This window comes from Python bivittatus, unplaced genomic scaffold (assembly GCF_059951505.1).
Source record: "Python bivittatus isolate LINGU-HERP-01145 unplaced genomic scaffold, Pbiv_v1 ctg000970_np1212, whole genome shotgun sequence".
NCBI lineage: Eukaryota > Metazoa > Chordata > Lepidosauria > Squamata > Pythonidae > Python > Python bivittatus.
Window position 1 is genome coordinate 590,859 of NW_028277121.1, and position 27,879 is coordinate 618,737.

At 40.9% G+C, this 27,879-nt stretch overlaps 1 protein-coding gene and 1 pseudogene across 2 annotated transcripts in view; both read right to left on the reverse strand.

Moving 5' to 3' along the window:
- Positions 1–1,293: 1,293 nt before the first annotated feature.
- On the reverse strand, positions 1,294–1,379 carry LOC148213655 (U4 spliceosomal RNA; annotated as a pseudogene).
- Positions 1,380–3,292: 1,913 nt separating this feature from the next.
- RFC1 (replication factor C subunit 1) overlaps positions 3,293–27,879 on the reverse strand; it is a 46,148-nt gene continuing 21,561 nt past the window's right edge. The window contains exons 7-25 of one of the 2 annotated variants that reach the window (XM_088131169.1): positions 23,671–23,748; positions 22,287–22,353; positions 21,887–22,206; positions 20,009–20,116; positions 19,695–19,874; positions 18,300–18,404; positions 16,761–17,151; positions 15,765–15,874; positions 14,371–14,485; positions 14,042–14,130; positions 12,873–13,010; positions 11,778–11,873; positions 11,395–11,493; positions 10,287–10,441; positions 10,077–10,194; positions 8,966–9,111; positions 6,065–6,278; positions 4,598–4,780; positions 3,293–3,766 (exon numbers count right to left, since the gene is read on the reverse strand). In XM_088131169.1, the coding sequence (XP_087987295.1) occupies positions 3,683–3,766; positions 4,598–4,780; positions 6,065–6,278; positions 8,966–9,111; positions 10,077–10,194; positions 10,287–10,441; positions 11,395–11,493; positions 11,778–11,873; positions 12,873–13,010; positions 14,042–14,130; positions 14,371–14,485; positions 15,765–15,874; positions 16,761–17,151; positions 18,300–18,404; positions 19,695–19,874; positions 20,009–20,116; positions 21,887–22,206; positions 22,287–22,353; positions 23,671–23,748 (2,796 nt within the window). In that variant the 3' untranslated portion in view covers positions 3,293–3,682. Of the gene's footprint in view, positions 3,785–4,597; positions 4,781–6,064; positions 6,279–8,965; positions 9,112–10,076; positions 10,195–10,286; positions 10,442–11,394; positions 11,494–11,777; positions 11,874–12,872; positions 13,011–14,041; positions 14,131–14,370; positions 14,486–15,764; positions 15,875–16,760; positions 17,152–18,299; positions 18,405–19,694; positions 19,875–20,008; positions 20,117–21,886; positions 22,207–22,286; positions 22,354–23,670; positions 23,749–27,879 lie in introns of both variants that reach the window. The other variant, XM_088131168.1, reaches the window with a different exon arrangement.

Consider the following 27,879-nt stretch of genomic DNA (forward strand, 5'->3'; position numbering starts at 1 on the left):
GGGACTCTGCCATCTTTGGTACTGGATGGGGTCGCACTGCCCCAAACAGACCCGCTGTCCAATCTGGGGGTCCTTCTGGACTAACGATTCCTGCTTGAGGAGCAGGTGGCAGTCATGGTCAGGAAGGCCTTTGGACAACTTTGTGCTGTGCGTCAGTTGCACCCATTCCTGGATCATGAGGCTCTGCTCAGTTACTCATGCCCTGGTCATCTCCTGAATGGACTACTGTCATGCGCTTTATATGGGCCTGTCCTTGAAGAGTATCTGGAAGCTTCAGCTGGTGCAAAATGCAGTGGCACAGAGGGACACCCATTACACCTCCGTGAGTTGCACTGGTTGCCAGTTTGCTTCCAGGTGCAATTCAGGGTGCTGGTTTTGACCTTTAAAGCCCTATATGGCATGGGGCCAGGTTATCTGAGCGACTGCCTCTCCCCGATTACTTCTTCCCACCCTATCAAGTCCAGCAGGAGAGGCATATTGTGGGTCTCGTCTGTTAGTTCCATCTGACGGGACCCAGGAAACACGCCTTTTCTGTTGTGGTGCCTGCCCTCTGGAACATCATGCCCCCTGAGACGAGGTTAGCCCCAACCCTTATGACCTTTTGGAAAGCCCTCAAAATATGTTTTCTTCATTAGGCCTAGGTATCCCCTGGCAGCAGAGTGCCCATGCATTGGTTGCACCATGTATAGCATCTTAATTAAACCTCTTGTGATCTTGTTTTTACTTAATTGTTTTAACTGGTTTTCATGTTCTGTTTTAATAGTTGGTTTTATTGTATGCTGCCCAGAGTCACCTTGCGTGAGATGGGCAGCCATATAAATTTGATAAACAAACAAACAAACAAACATGGCTATTAAAGAGAGCACTACCCCCTCACTGAAAAAAACATGTCTTAGCTAAGGGGGAATGTGGCTGGAACCCCTCCATCCTGAGTAGAAAAAGGAATCTCATAGTGAATCCTGTAGCTGAAAGGTATCCTTAGCTAGGACCTACAGATAGATGCTGTGTTTACACCTTCCCCGCCCCAAAGGCCTTCTTGGAATCTAATCCGAAGCAATTCGCAGCCTTATGCACTATGGTGGTGTCCTTCCACCTTAGTAACTTTAAGATTTGTGGGCTTCAATTCCCAGAATTCTCCAGCCAGCATGTTGCTAAGGTTGAGAAAACTGCACTATGGGGACTTCCAGGCAAGCAATGGCGGACTGAAGACAGCTCCACAGAGTGGAACCGATGGCTGCAGCGGAAAGAGGAGCCAGTGAATGGATTAGCTCTTTGGAAGCCCTCTCCAGATTAAGGAGAGGGAAAAGTTTTCAATCAGCAATAATCGCACCTTGGATTAACCTCATTGACTACGATACCGCCACTGCAATCACAAGGACTGGATATGGATACAAGTTCAAGAGCGGAACTACCATCAGCCACCTCCTCTACATGGATGACATCAAGCTGTATGTTAAGAGTGAATGAGACATCGACTCACTGATTCACTGACACCTATCTACAGTGACATTGGGATATCATTTGGACTGGAGAAGGGTGGCCGGATGGTAGTAGAGAGGGAAGGTATTTAAGACTGATGGGGTGGAACACAGCAGACATACAGACCAGCTACAAGTACCTTGGTGTATCTCACAGTCACATGGAAACCATGAGGAGGAGGCAAGGAAGACAGCAACATCCAAGTACCACCAAAAGATAAGACAGGTCCTGAAGAGCCAGCTCAATAAGAACAAGATCCACGCCATCAACACGTACACTCTACCAGTTATTAGATACCCTGCACCCAGAGACTATATACCAGCTGGAAAGAGGGCAGGCGGGGTCTGGTGTCAAAGACACTGTCCTGGACAAAACCCAGAGCATCCAGGAGTACAGTAAGATGGCACCCAAAAATAAGTTGCTAAGAGAATGCCTGACACAGCAGCAGACATGGGAGGAAGTTCAAGCAGAGGAAGTGCCGTGGCAAGACAAGACCCTGCATGGAATGTACCATCAACAGATAAGTGGCTGACATTGGGAAATACTACCAGTGGCTGAAAAGGGCTGGACTAAAAGAGCACTGAAACACTGATCATAGCAGCACAAGAACAGGCACTAAGCACCAGATCCATAGAAGCAGGGGTCTACCACACTAGACAAGACCCAAGGTGCAGACTGTGCAGAGAGGCCTCTGAGATAGTCCAATATGTAGTGGCAGGGTGTAAGAGCAGGCAGGAACAGCATATACTGAATGGCACAACTAAGTAGCTGGCATTGTGTACAGGAACATCTGCACAGTGTATGGGCTAGTCCCCCCAAAGTCCAGATAGGATATTCCACAGAAGATCATAGAGAATAACAGGGCTAAGATCCAGACGGACTTCGGATCCAGACGGACAGGCAGGTACTGGCCAACCAACCACACATCGTGGTAGTAGACAAAGACCAGAAGACAGCGGTGGTGATAGATATAGCAGTGCCAAGTGACAGCAACATCAGGAAGAAGGAGCATGAGAAGCTGGAGAAGTACCAGGGCCTGAAGGAGGAACTAGAGAGGATGTGGAAAGTCAAGGCCAAAGTGGTCCCAGTGGCGGTAGGAGCACTTGGGGCCGTGACTCCTAAGCTGGGGGAGGGGCTCCAGCAGATCCCAGGAACAACATCAGAGCTCTCTGTCCAGGAGAGTGCAGTGCTAGGAACAGCTGAGATACTGCGCAGAGCCCTCAAACTCCCAGGCCTCTGGTAGAGGACCTGAGATTGAGGAAGACACACACAACCCATCAGGGTGAGGGGAATTTTTATATATTTCTGGTAGCTCTTAATGGACTTTTGCTGAATAGGACTGAATTATGAGTTTTTACAATTTGTTTATTGATAAGAGATGAGATATGGGAAGAAGAGGGTTTTTTTCTTATTGAAACACTAGAGAAGATGTTAAGTTATTGAAGTTGTTTATACTTGTCTGGAGGGAAGGAGGAGTCATTCTTTTATATATCTCTTTTTCTTTCTTTTTTTCCCCTTTTTCTTCTTTCTCTCCTTTTTGCGCTTTTCTTTCTCATCTTCACGTTTTATATTTTTCTTAGTTTGTATTAGTCTTTTATCTTTGTACTTGTAAACTTTAATAAAATTACTACAAAAAGAGAAACACTGTACTGTGGTATTGCTCTTGAGCTCACCCCCAGGTTTGCTGTCATGCCCAATAAAGTACACAGAATTGTGTCTCAGTTGTGCAAGCTACTGCTCCAGGGATTAGCTTCTAAGCAGAGGTACAGGCATAAGACAACTTACAGTAACGTGCAATGCAATTTTTTAAAAATTGGTTAAAAATATGAAACTAGTTTTATTGCAACTTTTACACAGCGCTGCACTTTCATATACAAAAATGAATAACCAGTTAGGGTTTGTTCATTATATGTTATATACATGGTTGGCCACATAATGAGCATTTTAAAAAAATATAGGAGCTCTGTGAAGGTAAGCAGAGAATTAACACAAGCAGCTTGGGCTCTTTCTCTCCCAGGGATGACTGAGCCTCTTTCCATATTTACAGAAATCAAACAATATAGATCCTGCATCTCCTTTTTCTGCAAGCAGCATATTATATATTTGTCATTCTTGTGCAATGATAATAAAACAAGGCAACTGCTGAAGAGTTTGCCCAACCATTTACTGTATCCACAGTCAACAGTAAGCTTGCATAGACAATTTATTTAGATTTTTTCTTTGACTTTCCTTTTTTCCTTTCTTCATTTCTTTCTACTTTTGGTGGCTTGACAGGTTTGGTCTTTTTCTGCCAAAAAAGAACATACTTTAGTTTTTAAATGCAGTCTGAAGTAACAGCGCCTCAAGCTACTCACAAATTCAGTTTTCGGTTCCAAACTGTACCATATATTTACAAGCACTAAAAAGGAAAAAAACACCCCACTGTAGCTATAATTTCTCCAAAGAACTAGCAAAACATATGGACTAGAAAGCAAAATGTAAGCAAATGTGGGGAGAGAAAGAAGACAACAGAAAAGGGGGAAAAAAGTAAACTCTGACTAATCCAGAACCAAATCTCCTATAATTATTCAAAAACATTCAGCATTAAAGATCAAAGTTCTTTAAGCAAATCTTTAAAAGATTTCTAATTTTCAATTCTATCCAGGTAGTCCTCACTTAACTATGGTAATTGGGGCCGGAATTTTCAAGGGATGCGGTCATAAAGAACAATGTCATGTAACCGCGCCACTTAGCGGCAGCAGTTCCAGTAGTCCCCAGTTACTATTGTTAAGCAAATCCCCGCAGGCCATTACGTGAGGACCTCCTGTGATCACAACTTCCTGCTGGCTTCCCCCATTGACTTTGCTTGTGGAAAGTCAATGGGGGAAGGTTGCAAATCATGATCATGTGACCGCGGGATCCTATGATATTTGGAAATCTGGGCCAGTTGCCAAGCACTCGGACCATGATCATGTGACCACGGGGGCACTGCAACAGCCAGAACTTTGAGGACTGGTCGTAAGTACGTACCACTTCTTCAACACAGTGGTAAGTTCAAACAGTCACTGAACAAGTGGTCGTTAACTGAGGACTACCTGTAAATTTAGATATTTAAATGCGCCGCCCAGGGGAGTGGTACCTTAATCATTGCATCGCTTTCAACGCTTGCTTGCTCATTCTCAGACTCAGCTCCATTAGCTTCCAGTCCTTCCTTCATTTCTGAATCCACTGATTCCACTCGTTTTGATTTCTGTGCAATTTGCAGGGAATATGGTGTAAGATGCACAACTTTATTATAGGCTCGTGTGAATGCCGATTTAACCTGTTGAGAGCATAAGATTTCATTTTTAGTTTAGTCATTACTGATGAGATACAAATTGTATTACACCTGCTCCCCATTTAGTGACTACCCCATTTAGTGACCATTCGCAAATTCAACTAATAAAAAATTCATTTTCTGCCTAATGTGTGCATTTATGACATTTTTTGCACCTGACAATAACGCATACTAGAGTGAGAGGTGAGAGTTAACACTGACATAAATGTATAAGAGAACTTTATCCGAATGAGACCGCAGCAACCAGTGATCTTCACAGTGTTTCTCTCTCTCTCTCTCTCATTCTCTGTCACACGTTCACTTAGAGACCATTTCACTTAACAACTTGGTCACTGGAACAGAACTTAGTTGCTAAACAACAAGTGGGTGTATGGGGAACTCTGAAATACCTTGCAAGTTATCTGGAATTTCTCAGTAGAAAGTCTAATAGTGATAAGTAAACATTAACAAAATATAACATGACAATACCAACCTTTTCCAGTAACATGCAAATGAAGGAGAGGGGTAAGTATTTTCCATGCTAAACTCACTCACATGAAGTAAAGGAGAAGCCCAATAGGCTTAAAATCTTCCACAATGCATACGATTTTCATGATAGATCTGTTGACGTTATTTCTTAAAGCCTGGGAAATTGGGGCTTAATAGATTCAACTACAAAACAGAGTGCCCAGCCTGGTGTGTTCTGAAGAAAAAGCTAAATTTTTCAGGCAGAGTGGAGAAAAGAACTCCCATCAAAAGAGAGCAAGATCTTCAAGTCAAAACATAGATTTCTCAGACCTCAAGAATCATTACTTTGTTGCTATATAACTTGGACAAAATGGGCTCTTCGCATGCTAGAAAGAGATGCTCTCAGAGTTCTCACCTGCCTACTTCATCAAAGAACAGCTGTTTAATATCTATCTGGTTCCACCACTGAAGCAGCTGGTTGCTGGATCAATGAAACCCACATTCTGATCTCATTAGAAGAACAAATGCAGCACTCTCTTTTGCAAGCTGTTTTTGTACCATAATAGTGGACTAACAGAAATAACATGCAAAGCATCCTTTTTACTTTGAACCTTTTTCTGAAGTGGCAGAAAATCACACTTGTGTGTCAAAGACAGAACTGCCTGGGACTCGAGGGGTGTGTGTACGTGTGTGTGTTTAGTTTGCTTTATTTCTTGGGAGCTGGGCAGACTGTATTTGGAAGTTGATTAACGGTCTTTCTCAAACCATTTCTTTCAAAAACTCAGCCAAATGCACTGAAAGGCAGGAAAATCCGTAACTTGCCTTGGAATCTAATTTGGAGAACGCGCTAGGCTTGCCTCCCCAGTTGGTGGCTTCCATGATGGTTTCCACATCTTCCTTTAACAAGCAGTAAGAATCCATGAAGGCTACAGCATCCTGGACTCCTTCGATGCCTTGGCAAGTCAAAGGCCTCATAACCGCATCTCGTAGATAGGACAGATACTCCAGATTTACTGCTCTCTTACTTGCATGTGTTCTGCAGGGAGGGAAAAAAATAATTAGTGGTTTCCCCGGAAGTTGGAGTGGGCCCAGATTTTGCCATATGTTTAAACTTTGGCACTGATATCATTTTGTAAATATTTTTAAAAGTACTTAAAATAATGACTGGAAATCTATGGGATGTAGAAATGGATGGATCAGATGGCCAGTGATCTGACTTGGCATAAAGCATATGCAAATTTGTCTAAATTCATAATGCTGTTTTTGACCTTTAAAGCTCTACATAGTTTAGGACCAGATTACTCGAAGGAGCACTTTCTCTCACATGTACCTACCCAGACCTTAAGATCATCTAACGAGGCCCTCCTCCAGGTCCATTCGCCAAAGGAGGGGAGGTGGCCTCTGCAAGGGGGAGAGCTTTTTCCATGGGGGCACCCCATTTCTGGACTCCCTCCCCAGAGAGGCTCAAGGGGCGCCTAGATTAGCATCATTTCAACACTGGGTGAAGGCCGTTCTGTTTTCCCAAGCGTTTAAACTGGCTTTAAGTGTATTTTAATTTTAATTCACATTGTTTTAGTTATATTTTCATTCCAATTGTATTTTTTTAATTTGTTTTATTGTAAACCACCCAGAAAGCTTTGGCTATTGGGCAGCTTGATAGGATAGGATAGGATAGGATAGGATAGGATAGGATAGGATAGGATAGGATAGGATAGGATAGGATAGGATAGGATAGGGCCAGACCAGGACCAGGACCAGGTGAACGGTGCTGAGCATCATGAAGAAAACCTGCATGCAAGATGATCAATGAGGTTTGGGAAGCCAATGCTAGTAAGTCATATACAACTTTCTTTTGTAGACCTCACATCATCTAAATAAATGATGAACACATAATATGCTCCAACCAAAAATACGATATGCTCAAGATTTACCATCTTGCAAAACAGAAAGTCTGCTTCATGCCAAATCAAGAGACAAGCAATGTAAGAACTTGAGGAGAAACATGGAACTGGTTGATCAATATTTACGCTGATAAATATTACTCTACAGAATTCTAATTGCAGAACAAATTCTAAAATACAAATGAAATACAAAAGTATTTATGTTAATTAACAAAAAGAAGTTCATACAGGTAGCTTATGACTGCTGTAGGCCTTATTTTTTAATTATTTCAATAGTGAGGGATATATGAAATAGAGCAACAACTTAATATTTACATCATCTCTGTGTATAAACCCAGTACGAAGCGTAACGTATCCTTTTTCCTTTGCTTTTTTAAAACTGGCATAAATTTGCAATTTTGTGTTTTAGTGGTTTGCCACTAACGCCAATGACACAACCCCTTGGAACTTGAGGTATGTGTTTGGGTGTGCCAAAATAAAGGGAGAGGGGTCCAAACGGCATAGAGAACCCACAAGCTATATATTCCTATATTCCCTATAATGTATTCAATTCAGGCACCATCCGACTCCAAACCAACTCTGGGCGGTGTACAATAAAACCAATAAAATAAGAATGGAATACAATTATTATGGGAGGGAGGGAGGGAGGGAGGGAGGGAAGGAAGGAAGGAAGGAAGGAAGGAAGGAAGGAAGGAAGGAAGGAAGGAAGGAAGGAAGGAAGGAAGGAAGGAAGGAAGGAAGGAAGGAAGGAAGGAAGGAAGGAAGGAAGGAAGGAAGGAAGGAAGGAAGGAAGGAAGGAAGGAAGGAAGGAAGGAAGGAAGACCAAGAAGTGATGGCAGATCCAGCTAACCACATCCACACACAATCTAGAGGGGCCCCAACCATCCTAACCTAAGGCCTGGGAGGACAGCCAGGTCTTTAAGGCCTTCTGGAATGCCAGCGGGGTGGGAGCCACATGGATATCATAAGAAATCTCATTCCAAAGGGCAGGCATCACTACAGAGAAGGCATGCTTCCATGTGCCCGATAGGTGAAACTGTTTAACTGAAGGGACCCAGAACACACCAACTTGGTTGGACTGAACCGGCCTGGCTGATACCATGGAAGACAGGTGGTCCCCCCACTAAGCAGGCCTGTGCTACACAGGGCTTTTTAGGTTACAGCCAGCACCTTGAATCGCACCTAGAAGCATACCAGTACACCAGTGCAGCTCACGAAGCAAAGGTGTCACGTGGGCATACCAAGGCATGCACATCACTGCCCACGGCATTCTGGACCATGTGAAACCTCCAAGTGGTCTTAAAGGGCAGCCCCACGTACAGGCCATTGCAAGCATCAAGCCATGAAGTGATCAGGGCATGAGGGACTGTTTCAAGGGCCTCTCGATCCAGGAAAGGGTACAACTGGTACACCAGATGAAGCTGTGCAAAGATGTTCCTAGCCACAGCTGTCACCTGATCATCAAGCAGTAGCCATGAGTCCAAGAATACCCCCAGATTTCCCCCATTCTTGAATGAGGAAGTGCGGCCCCAAACAAAACAATTCACAGAATATGTAAAATGGATTCAAATTCACAGAATTTTAAGCAAGCGTTTGAGTTAGACAGTTTTCAATGGCAAGCAGTTTTGTAAATTCATCTCTTGGGGTATCTTGGGGTAAAAGAGTAAAAGATTTGCTGCCCAGAGCTGTACTCTAAGATGGGCAGCCATATAAATCTTTTAAATAAATAAATAATCTATCTATCATTATATTGTGTTTGCTAGCTAATCTCAGCCAGTCATATCGCCCAACCAGGGACCTATTACTAGAGTAGCACCATTACCTGAGGCTCATATGCATAGAAAGCTCCTGTACGATACGGTCATGCTTTCCAGTGGATGAAAATTTTCCCAACCAACTTGGAAAGCTTGGAAATTGCTGCAAGTAGCCTCTCATCAGCTCCCCAGGGAGGACACTTGAATAAATGGCCTGAAAGGAAGGAAACAGTTTTACAACTTTTTCTGTTTCTGAGAAAATACACTTGAAGAGGCAGAGCAAAGGGCCAAGGCCGATGTACCAATTAAACAAGGAGAACACGGATGAAATTAATCGTCCCATCAATGATTCAGAATTATTCTAATTTCTCTTCGTGCCTTGCTTAAATTCATCCTCAGGAATACCAAAATAAAGGATCCTTCTTCCAAAGGCATTATTCCAGGGTCTATCAGACTTGTAAATATCACTAGATTCATATACTTGTCAAATCTAACATTTATTTTGTCTGCAGCTCTGATTTATAGCATCTCATCCACAAGAATACTCTCAAATGCTCTAGAAATATATTTACTCTACTCAGCCTTCTATTATTTGAAAAGAGAGTGTGAAGAATAAGAGTCTGTATGTCTTACAACAGAATAGAGTATACATCATATATGCTATATCAGCTATCGGACAATAAAACAGTTCCCCACTGACAATCATTATTCTTATAACAAACATGACTTTTAAGAAAAGATTTGTTCTAATCTGAAACCAGATAAATTGGCACTGCTTTGAAATTCTAAAAATGTGCTACTCAAAAGAATTTCAGGTTAGAATGCAATCTAACATTAGGATTGAACGATGAAAAAAATTGACATTTCTTTGTGTGATATCTGTCGACATATCTTTCAAAGTTTATGCTAAATAAGTAAATAAAAATACAGGAAAAAAATAACATTCTGATATTTTCCTTCCAACTTAAAATTATTTTTCTGATTATGTGCCATGAAATCATTGTCAACCCTTAGCGACCACATAGATAGATCCCTTGGGTTGTGCAGAGAAAAATAATGAATAATGAAAAAAATAATAATGAATCAGAGCTGGCTTTTAAGGTGACTGCATTTTTATTTTTGCAAGAAACAACTTTTTCCTGCATCGAATCTATATGCAAAACAAAAGAGCGGTATAACCTGGGTAGGTAGAAGGCTCCAGTTTTGTCGAGTGCGAATCTGACGCTCAACTAAATCGCCATCGCAAATACTGTCAGCGGCTTTGCTAAGTAAGATTAGTTCTTTCTTTAGGTTGTTTCTGGAAAGGATGAAGACAGCTCATATTATTCCCCAACAGAAGTTTTTGTCCTACATGCCAACAACGCTATCAAAATAACTATCAGAACTTACCCAGCAGCAGCGGGTTTCACGTGTACGTAGTTTTCCTGGACAAAGAGGGGCGCTAGAGAGTAGTCGTGGAAGAACAGGTCTGCTTTGTCTATAAGGGACATGTGAGAAGCCTCCTCTCCCTTGGCAAAAACCTTCCTCACAACATCAAAAGGGCCCTGGAAAAAGAAAGCCTCTGAAGTCATCAAGGAAAGCCGCTGCAAGGACGGATCAGATTCGCCTCAAGCACGCAGACTGTCTCTGCAAGAGGTCACTGGAATGAGCTGGCCTTTGCATTAAACAGTTCATTGCGACAGGTGAGTTAGAACTTGAATCAAGAGGCTGTCATGTCCCACCACCTCACTGTTTGTACCACCAAGCATGGGGAGTGGAGGATAATAGAAAAAAATCTCCAACTCCCTGAAAACTAAGAAATATCCCATATCTAGAATGTGGAGTATCATTATTAAATTCATTCCATGGCCATTAGTCTTTGGTCTTTGAGCAGGATCATTCTGCTATCTCATAAACTTCATCAGGTCACTTAGGGAGAGTCCTGAAATATATCTTCTGCTATGTGCTACTGAAAAACTAGTTTTTTATTTCCACAAAGTATTGCTCACTTGTTTAAGTAAACAACCGATTTTTATGTAAAATAGCAAACCATATTTTCTACATTCTTTTCTTGTTTGCATTGCAATCACACGTCAATTCCAAACATGTAAATCAGCATGGACTTGCTTTCTTCCTTGGTACAGGTGAGGTTCTTGAACCTTGTTGAAATCTTGTAACTGTTTTTTTAAAAATGTTCATTGTAACTGGGTGTCACTGGATTTTTAGTAGTGACATACAAAATGTTTCGAATTTAAGACCTAGATTTCAAAAACCTCCCACTTTGAGATCAAAGCAATAGTTCTAATTCTGCTAGGAATTTTCTGATATTGCTCCAACCATTCCAGAAGTATTCCGGACTCAAAATACCCATGTGTAGAGCTTGGAACACTTCCGGGATGTTACTCTGGGGCACTTCCAGGATGGTTGGGACAAGCCATTTCAAACTTGAAGCGTTTCTAAAACCTCCAGAACCCTTTCCGAAATATGTTGCATGGATGTGGCCTTCAATCAAACTTACCAGCTTAATATCCTTTTTGGCTTTACTGGCGTCTTCTTTGACACCGTCATAAGTCAAGTTTTTGTCTCTTGCACACCACATGCTGAGATTATGCAATACCTTTCAACAAAAAGAAAGTACAAAGGTTCAAGTTTTCTCATAATACCTAAGAAAATGAAAAAAATGGATTACCTACATATCAATTTTCTTATAAACACACGCTGCAGATTAATACTTCCCATTAGTCATCTCAATTTATAAAACAATTCCTTTCTTTCAACAACAAAAGCTTTCCGTATCAATGGTTTCTGCTTCCAGTTGCCCCAAGTCCCTCCATGCTGCCTATCTAGAACTATAAATGGCAGCTCTGTTCTTTTAAATATCAGTATTGATAGGTAACTCACTTGTCTGATATCTTGATTAGCTGCCAAAATGAGTTCATTCATTGCTGGTGGTGGAATCTTTAATCCTTCTTTGAAAGCAATGGACATCATAGCACCCTGCAAGAGCCATTTATTTTGAATGAGCAAAAACCAAAAAGGTGCAGGTAAATACAGAACTTAAAAGTAGTATCATCACCTACAGCGTTGGAAAAGGCTACAACAGGCACCTGCTAGCTCAACATCAACAAATGTGTTCTTTTTGCATTAACAGATCTTACTGTATATGAAACTGTCTAAAGCTCCTACTCTATGGGAGTATACGCTGTTCAGTCAAAAGTTGGAATATCTGCAACTACATTTCTGAAAGATTTCTGAAAACAACTGATGTCTTCAAAATAGCAAGTTGAAGAAGAAAGACTTGTTCTTTCTGTTCCTGCCCCAGCACTGACATTTCATTATCATTATTTCTTCTTCTTCAGCCTTCTTGATTTGACAACTTCAAACTGCTGTTAAGGGCTATCTGTTTAAATGCTTCACTTCAGATATTGCCTATAGAAAAACAGCACATCAGGAACTGACTGTAGTCCAAAAGGCTCAGACGTGCTTGGCACAAGTGATAAGTTCTACAAGCTTTATTAAAGGATTTATAAGCCACCTTTTATGTTAACCTTCACAAGATAGTACATATATTTACAAGATAAAACATAACAGCAGATTGAGTACTCTAACAAACTTACCTTAAAACAAACAATACAAATTAATCAATAAAAATAGTTTGAAATAAAAATATATTTTAATAATGGTAGGGCCATCCACATTTCCAAGGAGATAGTTCTATAAGTGTAGGTCCCCTCCAACAAACCATAGCCCTGGTTCTCTTTCACCAATCAACCAGACAGCAAGACCTCATATTTATTTACACCAAGGCAGGCTCCTAGAGGTGGAAGTAGTTAAGCTCATGAACGAGTTTTCAGCAGCCATTAGCTTTTACTGTTCTCCCTAAAAGTAACCTCCGAGAAAATATACCCCAATACTAGAAGAGACCAAACACAGAGCCTTGGCAATGAATGTTTTAGGCATAAATGAGCCCTACCATACTAATTGTCAAATCTTTACCTTGATCTGCTCCACCCTTGGCCTTGGAAAACGAAGGTCAAAACAATAGTGGACGAGAGAACGGATCTTTGGATGATTCCGATCGTTACACATACAAATTATTGGAACTTTTGTGTGCTTAATAAGATCTATTAGCTCCTGCAAAAAAAGACAAGATATTATGAAATCATTTGTTCAGAACCACTGTACTGACTACTGAACAGATTAATCCACATTTAACAGGAGTGTCACCCAGCATTCAGTTATTTAAGAAAGGACTAGCTGACTAACAGATCAAAATTAGTTTCCCAGACATTTTAAACAGAAAAATTAAAGTTTGAGCTTTTTGTTAAGTTCCTTTTAGCATCAGCTTAAAACAGCTGGTCAAATCGAAGGTCTATGCAGAGAAAGCAGGGATCTGTAGTTACTAACCATAAGAGATTAATGACCAGCACTTCTAGTAGTTGCTCCCAGCAGAGACTGCTCTGTTGGGAGCTTGAGTGCTGCATGTAAACGCTTTCCTTTCTGAAATCTGGGAGGTAGCTACTATAACATGCCTCTTGAAAGTCACCTCTTCATATGGACTTTTCTGGAACGAATGTTGAAAGTCTCCCTCCCCATCCCCTTGTTAATGAATATGTCTTACTGAATGTTCTTTATATTGTTAAAAGTATTACTTTCTTTCTCTTTTTATTGTAAGCTGCTACAAGATGCCTCAGCACAGGAAGCAAGATACAAATACACTTTAATAAGAACATGCTATTCACTTCTACTGATTTCCATGAACTTAGTATGGCTAAGTATGGCTCCCGGGGAATCCAATCTTGAGGGCATCTGTACGACATGCTAAAACCACATTAGTACCAGCCAGAGAAAAGGCAACTCTCGTGCTAGTCTGACCCATCTCATGGCTCACCAGTCACATGAACCAAGCGTATCTATCAGCTCAGAAGCCACTTATCCAATAATTAAGGCCAATTCCGCGACAACAACATATTCTTTCATATTTTATCCCTTTAACTTTTGCCTGAATTTGAATGATCCCCCTTTTTACCTGCTAGGTTTATCTGATTTAAGTTTATTAGATCTCAATGATTCTTTAAGCTCATTGAATTCCGGCCCAAGGGTCATTCAAAATTGCTTCCTCTCCCCAGTACAAAACAGCCCACAAGCATTCATTTGTTTGTTACCTGTATTCCACCTCTGTCTTCGTTGCCAGCCATTCCATCAACCTCATCCATTATTAGGACATGCTTTGTACTGACAGAAGGTGACGTCCCTAAGGATGGAGGAGAAACAGAAAGAAAGAAATTGCACTGAAATCTAATTACCAATGCAGAACTGCTACTGCTTTTTAACAGTGAATTAAAATACAGAGGTGAACCAGCAATTCTGATCATGAGGAACTGTTTATGACCTCATGCACATGGCTGTCATTTAACCATGAATGGGGACCACCAAATCCATTTAGATTTTCCAACTAAGCAAAAGCAAAACCTACAGTGATAAGGGAAGATACCTGAGCAGAATCCTTTTATGCTGGTATTATTCAGAGATTCCGCAACCACTTCCTTCAGGCTGTTCTTACTGCGAGTGTCGCTAGCGTTTAACTCCACATAACTCAAACCCAGTTCCTAATTTCAGTAAACAATAAAGACAACAGCATTAGGAGATGACACTAACAACATCTTGCACGCAGAATGATTTTACAGGCAGGCAGAGTCCTATCCATCACTTGGCACATCATTTGCTTCACGTTACCAATGGCGAACTAGGCAATGCTCTTTAGGAAGCCAGATTCAGCCTTGGCTCCTCCTCAAATCAGATCATTGTCCTTTGCCCAAAGCAGTCATTTTTATTACTAAAAACATTTACACTAAGCCACCAATACAATTGTGTCAGTGGAGAGAAAGAAAACTAGCCTGAAACACTTGGTGTTTTCATCTTGGCTTCATGATCAAACAAATAATCTTGTAATTTCAGTTAAGCTTTATACGCCAACTTGGAAATCCCACTGGAACTATACAGGCGAGGTAAACCAAGAAATCAGGTAGACCAGGGTTCCTCAACCTTGGCAATTTTAAGACGGGTAGACTTCAACTCCCAGAATTCCCCAGCCAGCAAGGGGTAGACAACTTCTTAATGGTTGAAGAGTAATGGTGCAAATTCAGGCAGAGACATCATATACGCCAAATGGGGTGGGATTTTCATTTCTTTTTCCCCCGAAGTTTTTTCTTTCTAATTATTCAACCTACTTTAGGGCATCCATTGTGTGTTTCATGCATTAAAATGGCAGCAAACAAAGGAGTTGATTCTCAGTTTTTGCTATAAGAGGGCAGACTGGAAGCCCCACAAGCAGCTAAGGAGAGAGAGGAACAAGTCAACACAGAGTAAGAAAGCCATCCTGCCTATGTAACAGAAGAACATAGGCAGTAACTTGCTGGAGCGGGCCCCTAGCCCTTCTAATCTAGCAGTCTGTTCTCAGTGGCCAACCAACTGCACAAGGAAGCCCGCTAGTCTCCCAGCAGATGGCCTTCAAAAGACAATCTCACTGCTATCAATAGCCATCGATCCCCATGACTTGGTCCAAACCTTTTTTGAAGCCAGCCATGCTGGCAGCCAGCACCACATCTCATGGTAGCAAATCCCAAAGTTTAATTACATGCTGTGTAACTTTGATCCTGTCCAGCTTTTGCCTCCCATCAAATGAGGACACCTTCAGAATCCTCCTTAGCTGGTAAGTTTCACATGGCAAGCATGATGGATTAAAATGGGAAAGCTCTTACAAGGCCTAGCATATTTCCAAGATACCCAAACATTTCTGCAACCATTCAGTCTCCAAAAAGCCTTAATGCAGATCAGGTTTCCCACCTCTTCCACTTGCAAGCTCATATTTGTGAAAACGCAACTCACCTGACAAACTAATGCTGCAGTTGTGGTTTTACCTACTCCTGGGGGCCCAGAAAGCAAAGCTGCTTTGGGACTAGCGCCGTCATCTTTGCTTCCAAACTTACTGGATTTGACTGGGGAGAAAATGAAGGGAAGCTTTATCCAGCTATGTGACATAATGACAATGAGAGACAACGCCTAGTGTCTTTATTCAATACAATAATACAACTCCAAGTCTCACAGCCTAAAGAACAACTTGCACAGCCTCAGAAACATGCCATTCAATGCTCTCTTAAGATTCATCAGCTTGATAAACACAGCCAAGAAGCTTAGTAGTTGTAGCCAAATATCCAGTTAAGAAAATGTTGTAGTTGTAAAGAAAGTTCCTTCTCTGCATTCTTGTTACAAGTTGCCACCAGGCCAAAAATGATTAACAGGGTGTGCATAGATATGTGGGCTTGTCATTTTTAAGGACTTTTGTGCAAACCTGGAGTGAGTGATTCAAATGTTTGAAATTTCTTCTACTGATACTATTTTAACCATGGGATTAAACATTAATATCTGAGAATATTAGTCTATAATCTATGCTAATCTAGTCTATGCCCTGTTGAAATCATGCCATTTTAGGTTCGGGGAGGGTCTGCTATGTTAAATGCCTCCCATTTTAAAAGTATGCATATACAAACCAGCAGCTTAGAGAGAAAATTACCCACACTAGTTTTCAAGGATTTTTTATTTTACCTGAGGAAGTATTCAATCTTATTTTAGATTTTCCAGATTGGGATGTAGCCTCATAGACAATCCTGAAGCCTCATTTTTTTTTTAAATACAGTGTTTGAGGAAAAAAGGATTTAATTTACAGCCGAACATCAACTGGTAATCCAGTTTATAAGCTGCTTTCCCCATCTGACGATTCACAAATCTTGGGAAGGATGGCCCAGATAGTCTAGAGTGTCCTATCCTTGTTACAGGGAATCAAGATACTCTAAAAAAGGTCAAGTGCCAGAAAAATACAATTACCCTGTTTGTCTTCTAAAGAATTCTTGTGCCAGTTTTTAAGCCAACGTAAAAGTTTATTAGCACAGCTATGGTCGCCTTGTTGTCCAATGATACTTCTGAGAGATGTGGGCTTGTATTTGTCCACCCACAATAATACCTCCCCTCCACCATTATTTGTTTCACGAACTGAGCTCTTTTCATCCTTTGGAACTTGCTTTTTGTCCAGGAGTTTCTGGTCAAAATCCAGCCCCCTCCTTACTGCCCCAGCTTCCTGTTTCACGGATTTAAAAGAGTCCACATCTTCTGGAAGGAACCTTTTCTTATGAGAGTTTGGCTTTGCCGGGCTCGGTTTCCATTTTTCAGCTTTAGTTTCTGGGGAAGTTCTTTCGCACTTGGACTTTGTTTTCTTTGCCTTCAAAAAGAAAAGGAACACACAGGCTGGCCTGAGAATGAAGGCGATTCCTTGCAAACTGATGTGATGGGCAAAAAACAGGAAGTCAGAAACTATGGAGCACAACAACTGGAATCACACGGGATGTTCAGCCAAAACCAAACATGCCAAATTACTGCTCAGCATGAACTCAATCACTGCGATTCTTAGGAATCCTAGAATTCTTTGGAAACTTATTAGGAGGCTCATTCAATGACATCAGTCATGCCAAGCCAAGAGAATTCTTCCTCCCATCTCCCTCTGCAAGCACCAGATTTATTCTGGTTCACAGTTACTTAATTTATAGAGGGAAGCAACGAGGACTAGCATCTGTTCTATACACACCAGAGAGGCTATAGCAGAATGCCCTTATGGGAAATTTACATTTTAAATACTTGTTTAGCTTACTTATTTAGAGCCCACATTCTTTGATTCCAACCTCCTCTTCTCTCAGAGATTTATCCAGCATAAGTTCAATTCTAAACTGGCACATTCTTTCCCATGCTCCCCTCCCAGATTTCAATCAAACATCATACCATGACTTAGAAAGAAAGGAACAAGTCTTTAGCCCATGACCCATCTCCTCCCCCTTTATTTGATTTATACCTGGCCCTTCTGCCCTGGTGAGCACATAAAAATGAACTTCAGCACCTCCACCAGGTCTGGACTTAATTTCACCATGTTATCTTTCTTTCAACCCATGAACAAACTTAGGTACTATTCAAGAAACCAACTACGTGAAATTGGATGGTAAAGAGCAATACAGTTGACAGAGTATTATTTTTAAACCCCAAATAACACCACCCTCCACCCCATGGTTTAATACAGGCATTGAAGAACATGGGGAACAAGATGGAACCTCTGGGATGCTACAAGTCAATAGCCTAGGTGTCAAATAATCCTGCAGCACCATTGATAGGTTCAAGGAGTGTATCCACACCAGGTCCAAAGCACCTTTCCTGCTTCCAATCCAAATATCTTCATATCCCTACTTTCCATGGATGCACAAAAGCACATAACCTCCTACAGAACAGCTATTTTGTTGGCTGTGAATCTTCTTCCCCAGCACAATTGTGGGAATGGCAGAAAGTAAAAATGTTGAGCCAGAAATCAATCCAACGTGTACCAACCTCTGTTTCAGCCGCTATTTCATACTTGGACCTCTTGCCTGGTGTATTTCGTATCAGGTCAAATAACCCATCTTCATCAATAACTTTTGTCCCTAAGGCTGATGCCTGTAACAAAAACTCAGATTGATGCTAACTCACATTTACACAGTGTTTATGTGTCAAAAAAAAATTGTAAAGACAAATACAAAGGAGGGACTTCTCTCAGTTATACAAGTAAAATGTACCTGAAATCAAACAGTTTCTACTGAAATTTCCCCACTTCATCTCTAAACAGCAGCCTCCAGTTGAAACAGAGGAGGGCAGAACTGGCTTAACAGAAAACAAGGGGCAGTGACAGGACTGGGGGTGACAGGAAGTAGCCCTGGGTAAAATACCTTTCAGGGATCCTCCCCCCGCCCAACAGCTGTACTGCTTTCTTTCCTTCCATATGGCTCTGACTATGTGCCCTCCTTATCTTCTCCCCTACTTAGAAGAAAATGCCTTTTTTCCCTTTGTCCCTGAAACCCACTGTTTGTGAAGCCATTGTTCAAATGGATACATGCCACTCAAGCTAATGCCCATCTACGCGGCTACTCCCAAAAGACAGCTCCAAAAGAAGGCTGATGAACTGAGCCTGGGGAAAAGTTTAAACTTGTAATCCTAAATTCACCTGTTTGGAAGAAAGGGCCCTTGAACTTAGTGAGACTTGCTTCCCAGACAATACCCTTGTAATTTCCTCAATATGCTTGGCTTTGTAGCGCCATTCCCTTTGCTTCTGACTTATTCAGTCATGCTTGGATTCCCAGTCTTTCCTAGTGCCTTCAGAAAAAAAGACTGTAGGCCAATGCTTCCCATCCTCAGCCACTTTAAAATGCACGGAGTCCAACTCCCAGAATTTCACACATCTTAAAGCTGCCAAGATTGGGGAACCACCATTCTAGGTGCAACTCATGTAAATGCCAAAAGATTATTCCATTCAACGTAGCCTTTTGTCATACTCAGTGGACGTCGACAATGTTTAATGGTCACAACTCCTGCTTTGAGGTCAATCCTATTAGTAGGGCCACCAGGGTAAGCCTGTAATCCAAAGACCTCTGGGGGTTCCCTCCAAGCAATAGTGCTGTAACAGCCAAGCTTCTCATATACTATAGCAGTTAGAGAAAACCTCCCCAGAGAAGTAACCATCACCTTTATTCTTCAGGAAGCCTGATGTCTTCTAACACACTACAATGAACCGCTCCTCCAAAAAGGGAATTTTAAAAAGTGTGGGGGATTATTATTACCTGGAAAATGTAGGGGGGCAGAGAAGAGACGGTTCAGGAAGACAGAGATATGGGACAGAGGCCACTAACTAGGATTAAGGAAGGAGGTTCTATGATCAAAACACTCAGGACCCTGGTATCTGGAATTACTTACCTTTTCACACTTGGACATGCCACAGTCACGACCTTTAACAAGGTAGTTTGTTTTCTTGCTGATGTTCCCAGTAACCTTTCCCCCATAGCGCTCAATCAGAGACTTGGCCTCATCACGTTCAATAGATTCCAAGATTCCTGTAATCACAAACGTCATACCTTCCAAGCAGTTTTCACCACCCTAAAAATCAAAAAGGGATGACAAGTACTAAGTTTATGGTGCCAGATTCAAAGCCTAGAGACACACGTCTGAGAACATTAATCAACACTCACCAAGAGGATGCGCTACCATTCTGTATCAAATTTTTGACTTACTTGAGGTATTTCTTTAGAGCCGAGTGCCTTTGGACCTTCTCGATTGAGGAAGTTTCTATAAGCCGTGTAATTTGTTCGCTTCTTTTCAGAGTCCTCAGGACTTACAGACTTCAAAAGAAAAAAAATCCATTGCATAGGCAATTCTCAGATTCTGTCCTGAGCAATCTTGGCAAAGGAGGATGTATTAATAAAGAAACAAACCCAACTACATAGGGATACTTTCTCCCTAGTCTGTCAGAGTCCATCCTTTTAACTTCTACATTCAACACTTTTTCATCCTGAAGCATTTACACTAAAGAGATTCAATGTGCTTTCACCCGCAATAGAGTTACTGAACCACATTTGAGCATTTACTGTATCTACATGGACTCTCTGGTCAATGATTATGCATCTATCCATACTGATCTAATATGTCTTCCACGTGGACTACACCATCCTCTCATCTTTTATGGCTCCTGTCTGCCAGCACATCCCCATCTCCCTTCAATGCATTTATTTCTATTGACTTTTCCAGCAGAACAGTAGCATGGTCCACCAAAACCAGCCTGCTCCTGGATTATCCTACTGTGGTGATCGTTTAGAGAGAGAACAAAATATTTTAAACTGCAATGAGTCAATTCATTTAATACAGGGGCAAAAAAGCTTAATAAATAAATGAAGTTGGTGTTGCACGTAGTGCTTCTTTGTTCAATAAAGCAATTGAATTACTTTGAAATGTAAAACATTCACTCCCTTTCTTACTTTGATACTTTCATGCTCCCAGATGAGGGGACAAAATACAGGAGGCTTAATTCACACGTTAGTGTATTTCTCTCTTACTTTCACTGAGTTTTATTTAAGGACAGATTTGGATCCACAATCTAGCCAAAATGTGCAAAAGGATCAAGATGTTGCCCTAATTCCAAGCCATTTCATACTGGAGGTGAAACTGACTGGCATTTCCTGCACTCCTGCCAATATGGCTTCTTCTTATTCACACTACGGTATGTAGTGAATGAGTCATCACCCCAGTACCCCTTCTGCCTGATCCTGCTAAGTCCTCAGATGAGGCAGCTAGAGAAACATGGAGCTTCAAGGAAAAGTTCCTATCTGAAGCCTAGAAAGCCACTTTCCATTTCCAGCACATCATAATACTGTGCTAGATACACAAATATTTTAAGACACACAGGAAGCCTCCTCAGACCAACGTCTAAGTGGGTGTCTTTTCCCCCCGAACAGCCACGCTTCTGTTATTTCCCTTCCAAATCTTTATTTATTCCGTTGGCCTTGGAGGGCTGCAAGGAGTGCAGCTAGACAGCCCAGTGATACTGCAGGTGTAGGCGGAGAGATGGGATTTTTTTAAAAACACAGAACAGATCTCAAGGTTTAATGCACATTATTTAAGGTTTAAAGAAACATTTCTTTCATTTAAATTCTACTGCCAAAAATTTTGCAGACTCCCTCCTGGTGGGTTCTGGAGAGTGCACAAATGGTGATGGGAAGATTTTATGCAGCCCGCAGAGGACCCGCTCCTGGTGTACAGGGTGTGGAACAGCTCTGCAGGTTTTAAGCAGAAGCCTTTCCTTCCCTAACCTGGACATGCCCATACTGAACTGGGAGACCTTCTGCATGAAAAATATGTGCTTCTACCAGTGAAGTACAGAACTTTCAGAGCCAGAAAACAAAATGCAGCTTCCTAATTTCTGTGTAATATACTGTATAACCTAGGACATGAATATAAGTTAAGTGTAGTGCTTATACTTCACTGTATTATCTCTATCTGTTAATAAAACGGAACTTAAACCTATTCCTCGGTATCTTTCAGTTATCTCACAGACATTCACGATTAATGATAATACCAACCAATATCTTTTTTTCAAGAATGCTTCTCAAACCTACCTTGGATTGTTCAGGCGAAACCTTCCCCTTTGTAGGCGTCTTGGCTTTGGGTGAAATTTCTTTTCCTGATGGGGTTACAGCTCTTTTCTTGAAGTTCTCTCCTTTTGGGGTCCCATTTTCAGTTTTAATAGCCTCTGCTTTTTGCTTGAATGCAGCTAACCTGGAGGGAGCCTTTGATGACACCCATTTATTCCCCAAATCCATCTCCTCCTTGGTAGAAGAAGATTCTGGGTGAAGATTCAACACTTTTACGCTTTCTGAATGAATCTGATCTTTTGCAGAATAAGGTTGTGAATCAAGGGCTGAAATGGCAGGTTTCGCTACAGAGAGAATGAGAGTTTTAAGTATAAATAAAGGTGACACAGAACCCATCAAAGTCTTTTTTTTTTTAAGTAATTACCTTTGTGAGCTTGTTTATTTTTTTCTGTTTCACCTGATTTTGACTGCTGAAATTCTTCTTTTCGAGGCTAAAATAATGAACAGACGTTGTGTTTTAATTTCATTTTGGTATCTTTGTGATGAAGTTATTACTGGCTGCAATTTCAGAACATCTCTGCAACAATGCCAGCAGACTGACACTTTTTCCCAAATCATCGAAGCAAAGCATTCAGCATTCAGTTTGTCACATTTGCTTCCCTTATACTAAACAAAATGTTAGTCCATAGCAAGTACCAGAATTCAGTCCAGACCCTGGGGAGCTAGCATATACCAAACTTCTTCATTCATCAGACCAGATGGGAAGAGGCGTGCAAGGGGAAGATGAAAATAGCCTGAAGTTTCATCTTCACTCATCTGTCCATCCCCCCCGCCCCCCCCAAAAGACAGGCCTACAAGCTATTGAAGAAACAGTGAACAGAAAGATAGGAGAACTTGATTTATAATTGCAGCCTTAGAAATACAAACAGCAGTGCAGTGAACAAGTTGCTTACACTTTTTTAAGTTATCAAAACATAAAAAATAGACTGAATCTTAGACTTCACTTTTTCATCATGGTGAATGTCCATCCTCACAGATGAAAACCGGACTGTTTTTCCCAGTATACCAAGATTAGATAGCCATGCTTTGAGATCAGGATGCAAAAAATCAATCCCTCTGTTTTCAAGAGATTTTTAGCATTATTACTTTTGTAGCCAATATGTCAGCAATTACTTCCAAGAGGGAGCACAAATAGTTTTCAGATATGCAGAATAGAGAATTGGAATCCAAGGTCTGGCCCAATGAAAGCAAGAATACTCAGTGGCCACTGATGATGAGGTGCAACCGACAAAGTTGGAGAATAACACTGCATTGCTAGAATCCTGCACGTTTGCTCTCAGTACTGCTACATTTTGCTCTGGTCTCATCTGTCTTACCTACACTGCTTCATTTTTCCCCCAAAGCTCATTTTCAAAGCTGCCTTTTCTCCCTGCTTTCAATAGCCTAATTCCAGTAGAAACAATGTTAAGAGGAAGCCTCCAGGTAGTTCTGGAGCTATTTCTTCAAGAAACCAACCAAAACTCAATCTGTACCCTGTAGCAAGTTCCGTTAATGACTTTCTATGAGGAATATATAGCAAAATGAAATTCACTCCAGGCATCAAACTGCAGCTGATTCTGATACTGCCATCTATTTCAGTGCTAAAGTTTTAAAAAACTTTAAAAAAGAGAATGTTAAATGGATAAACCACAATAAATAAAACTAAAGAAACAGAGGTGGCCTCCTCTGACATTTTGACCATTCTACACAAATTGACCCAATGTCACACATCAGTTATACTATACACAAAGCAATTACTCCTGATTTACCTTTTTCTTTCTGGGTGTTTCATCCAACATAGCCAACGTTTGTGCAAATTCTTCATCTTCATGCAATTGCCTCTCCCACTGCAAAGAGTGCAAAACATATTACCAGACTTCCTGCCTGTTTCAACCAGCTGCAGGTCTGGCAGGAGAGAAAAAGAAGGGCATCTCTGTCTGTCCATCATCTTACTGTGGTTAGGCATAAGGAATACTGGGGAATCTCAGTACACTTTGTAGGATTCTGGGAAACGTACATTACCAGAACTCTTCCTCTGTCTTTAGTAATGAGGGCTTGTAAGTGGGTAGTCAGCTAGAACAAGGAAGCCCATTGGGAAGATGTTTGGGAGAAGAATTGGGCCCCATTTTGTCTCCTGGATCCAATTTAACTCAATGAGCTTGAGAAAGCTGTTTTCCCTCTTTTCTACAGACACTGGGTGGGGAAGATACCCCATCTTATTTGGAGTCAGTCAAGGAAGATTTAAATTTAGCAATGAACATTAAAACCAACTGTTTAATCTACACTACTCTGCAACCAGTAATATTCAGCCAATATTTAGAAAACAGATAAATACCAGATCCATAGGTTTTAACCTTATCTATTTTCAAATCAGAAACTTCCCAACATTCATTATCACGTAGAAGCTCTACAGTAGAAGAGAATATGTGTAGCTGAGGGTTGAACTGTGGAGCCCTTGAAGTTCTCTGAGCTTGGTTGCACTGAAGATCTTACCTGGCCAGGTAACGAAACATTTGCCAGAAAACAACCAAGCTCAGAGAACCCCAAGGACTCCACAGAATCTCTACAGCTATTCCTACTTTAAGCCAACATTATCTCAAATTACAAGGATAGCTATCTATATAATACCTTGAGAAAGTTATGAAGCAAACAAACAAACAAACAAACAAGGTTTGGCAATCTTTTTCATCCTACAGGCTGTACTTTGTCAGTGTGTTTTGCATGGTGGGCATGAGGTGTGATAAATAATATTGCTAGAAAGGTTGGAGCCAAAAGTTTTGGAGGGTTTTTTTTGCATTTGGAGAGAAGGTACCCCCTTTGCCCCCTAAAACTATGAAAATAGGGAAAATCAGTCCAATATCTGGGAGGAGGGGAAGAAAAAACTTCTTAAGATGTGCATTTCAGCCTTTCAGATCTCCCTGAAGTTTAAAACGTTTATGGAAAAAAAAAAAAACTTGTGACCACCCTGGAGAAACGCCATGGGCTGCAAAGGATTACATACCCCTTTCATGGGATATTGGACTGCAAGCCACATACCCCTGATAGAAATGAATAAACTAACAAAATTCTGAAATGCATTCGTTTCCTGGTGCAAATATATGACCAGATCTTATTTTCAATAATTCAGTTGAACACACTGAGAAAAATTAGTCAATTTTTCCTTCATTTTGCTTCTTAGCACAATACGGCATCCTGTTATTATCCATTATTGTTTTGTTTTGTTTTGTTTTTAGAGGAAAGCTAACCTGTTTTTGCCAAGTGACGTTGGGAATATTACCCAAATCTAATCTTTGGCCAAGAGTAACATCAAAACCTGCCTCCGTGCACAATTCAGACAGATAACATTATTAGCAAGAATCCCACAGGCTCTACTTTAATATGATCATAAGCCGCAGGAGGTTATTCAGCTCAATAGGTAGCATTAATCTTTCTTTTTTTAGTATGAAATTGAAGCCAGAACAACAGTAACTGTGGAAATCAGACCAAAAAATGAAATATGGACACACACATCTTTCTCACACACAAACACACAAACAATCTTTCCAAATGATCAGTTTGACAACTCTGCCAGTATCTTAACATCTGAAATGAACAAAGAATATTTCTTTTTCTACTATGGCTTTTCTACCACATGCCTATCAAAAATTGAAGCTGTACTACAGCAACTTTCTTCCCCACTACATAATTGGATTAAAAAGAATACCAATTTGAAAATAAAATTGCACATTATAATAACATAAAACTGGGAGACATATTCAAAACAATAAAACCAATTCATCCTCAGGAGGTAATGACCATCTCTAACCCAAAACTGGCTCATATCAACTTCCAGGAGAAGTTTCATATTTTACAAACTCTTATTTCAATGCATTTGCAGTTAATACAGGATATTTATACTAAAGCCCAAGATTACTCCAAAGGAGTTAAATTCACAACCATCCTGATGTCACACTGATTCAAATTTTGGACACTACACCACCTCAGATATAGTATCTTCTGGAAGTTATGGCCATTTTTCCTAGGCCATAACTAGGTTTAAATATTCTAGAATCCATGCATGCACTTCCTTATCCTTCACTTATTCTCTCCTGCATACTATCAAAAGGACTTGATTCCAGAGTCAAGCAAAATTATATAAGAATTACAACAAACTTGAGAACACAGAATTTAAAAAAGCATTTTTCAGGGGTTCCTGTTAATATTTTCTTTATCAGCAACTATTATTCTATGAGCACTGCTCCCAAGTAACATAAGAGATCAGTTTAAACTGTAGTTTACACCCCAGCAATGATATTTCAATTTTGAACAATTAGAAGGATTTAAAACTTCTTAAGGAATTAGGTAAAATAACAAGTTATAAAATTAATCTGAATGTATCATGATTACTGGAGTTTAATTTACAAAATTGCACTGAAATAGCAAGAACACATGCTCTTCCTCAGAAAAGAAATATCAGTAAATTACTATGGGTTTTGGAGAAGTTGAAGAATTTAGCAACAATTAATTATAATGAATTGTTTTGAGGAACTGAGGGAAAAATTACACAGTGGAGGCAGTTAAGCATTTCTTACATGAAAAGAATTTACTGATAAAAATGAATGTGGTATTTTGTGGCACATGGATTTTAGTGGCCTGGCCTGGCTGCTTTTCTGTTGGCGTGTGCCAGCCGTTGGGGTGAGTAAAAGGAGAAAAAGAAGCTCAGTTCTGGTCTTGAAGGGCGCCTGCACTGTCACAAGGCCTGATGAACTGACCCGGTTGCTGGCCAGGGCTGGCGTGGGGAGATGTCGAGACAGCAGTCCCACTGGTCCAGCCTGGTATACAGATGTTGGGGACTAGAGCCCTGCGGGGACGCCCACCTCCTCAGTTGCTGGGGGACAGGCAGCAGCTTCCTCCAAGACTCAGGAGGAGGGGATCGGCTATCGGTGGCCAAGTCCTGGTCTCTGGGGAAGGACTGGGCAGAAGACTCCAAGAGAGGCTCTTCCTGCCACAGAGAAGCAGTCGGTATTCAGCTGAGCAGGAGAAGGTGAAGCTATGCAGAGCACCCTACCGTAAATTCCAGCCCATTCCTTTCTTTTCACTCTCTTTTGTCAAGCCAAGAAACAGGAAGGGAGAGAAAAAAGGGGAGGAAGCAGGAGAGATAGAGGGGGATCTTCTGGGAGGGAAACTTAGAAGGAAATCTGACCCTGGGTCAGATACTGCGCTGTGTATACCTGTTGTAAATCCCTGCTGTAAATAACATCACTGAGTATAGTAAAAAGAATAAAAGCCATATGTATGTATGTATGTATGTATAAAAGATACAAACACTAAATTAGTTGCTAACTGAAAGAAGGTGAAGCACTTCCCTGTGAGAAATGGTATTATCAAGCAACAATGCATTGCTGTTTAAAATATATTTTAGTTATTTAGTTATTTATGGCCACCCATCTCATACAAACGACTCCAGGCAGCAAGCAGAGGTAAATCAATCAATATAATCATTAAAAATGTCAATACACAACAAAAATAAAAAGAATGTCAGCCAAGCATCAACAATAATGAAACACAAACAACAATATAATACACAATGCAGCACCAGAAATAAATGAAACCCTACGTTCATTAAACTCCAGATTACAGGAGGGAGCAGCTAACAACGTTCCCACCCCCAAGGCATGTTGAAAAAGCCAGGTTTTGATGGCCTCTCTGAAAATCCTGTATTAAACAAGGCAACTTCACTTTTGAACACAAACATTTCATCATAACTGGCCAAGACTATCACGGACAGCCAGTGAGTCTGGGTCACAAAAAAAGTACCTGTATCAAGGGGATGTTTAGGGATTGAAGGCAGGAAAACAGGGCAAAATTCTCTGGCCTGGAAACAACCTGTGGCTATGCAGACATTCCCAATTTCTGAAGGTTTCAGAGTCAGAGGGAATGAACACTTCTCCTAACTTTAGGTATCAAAATCAGCATCAGCATGTTCAAAGTCTTCCCAA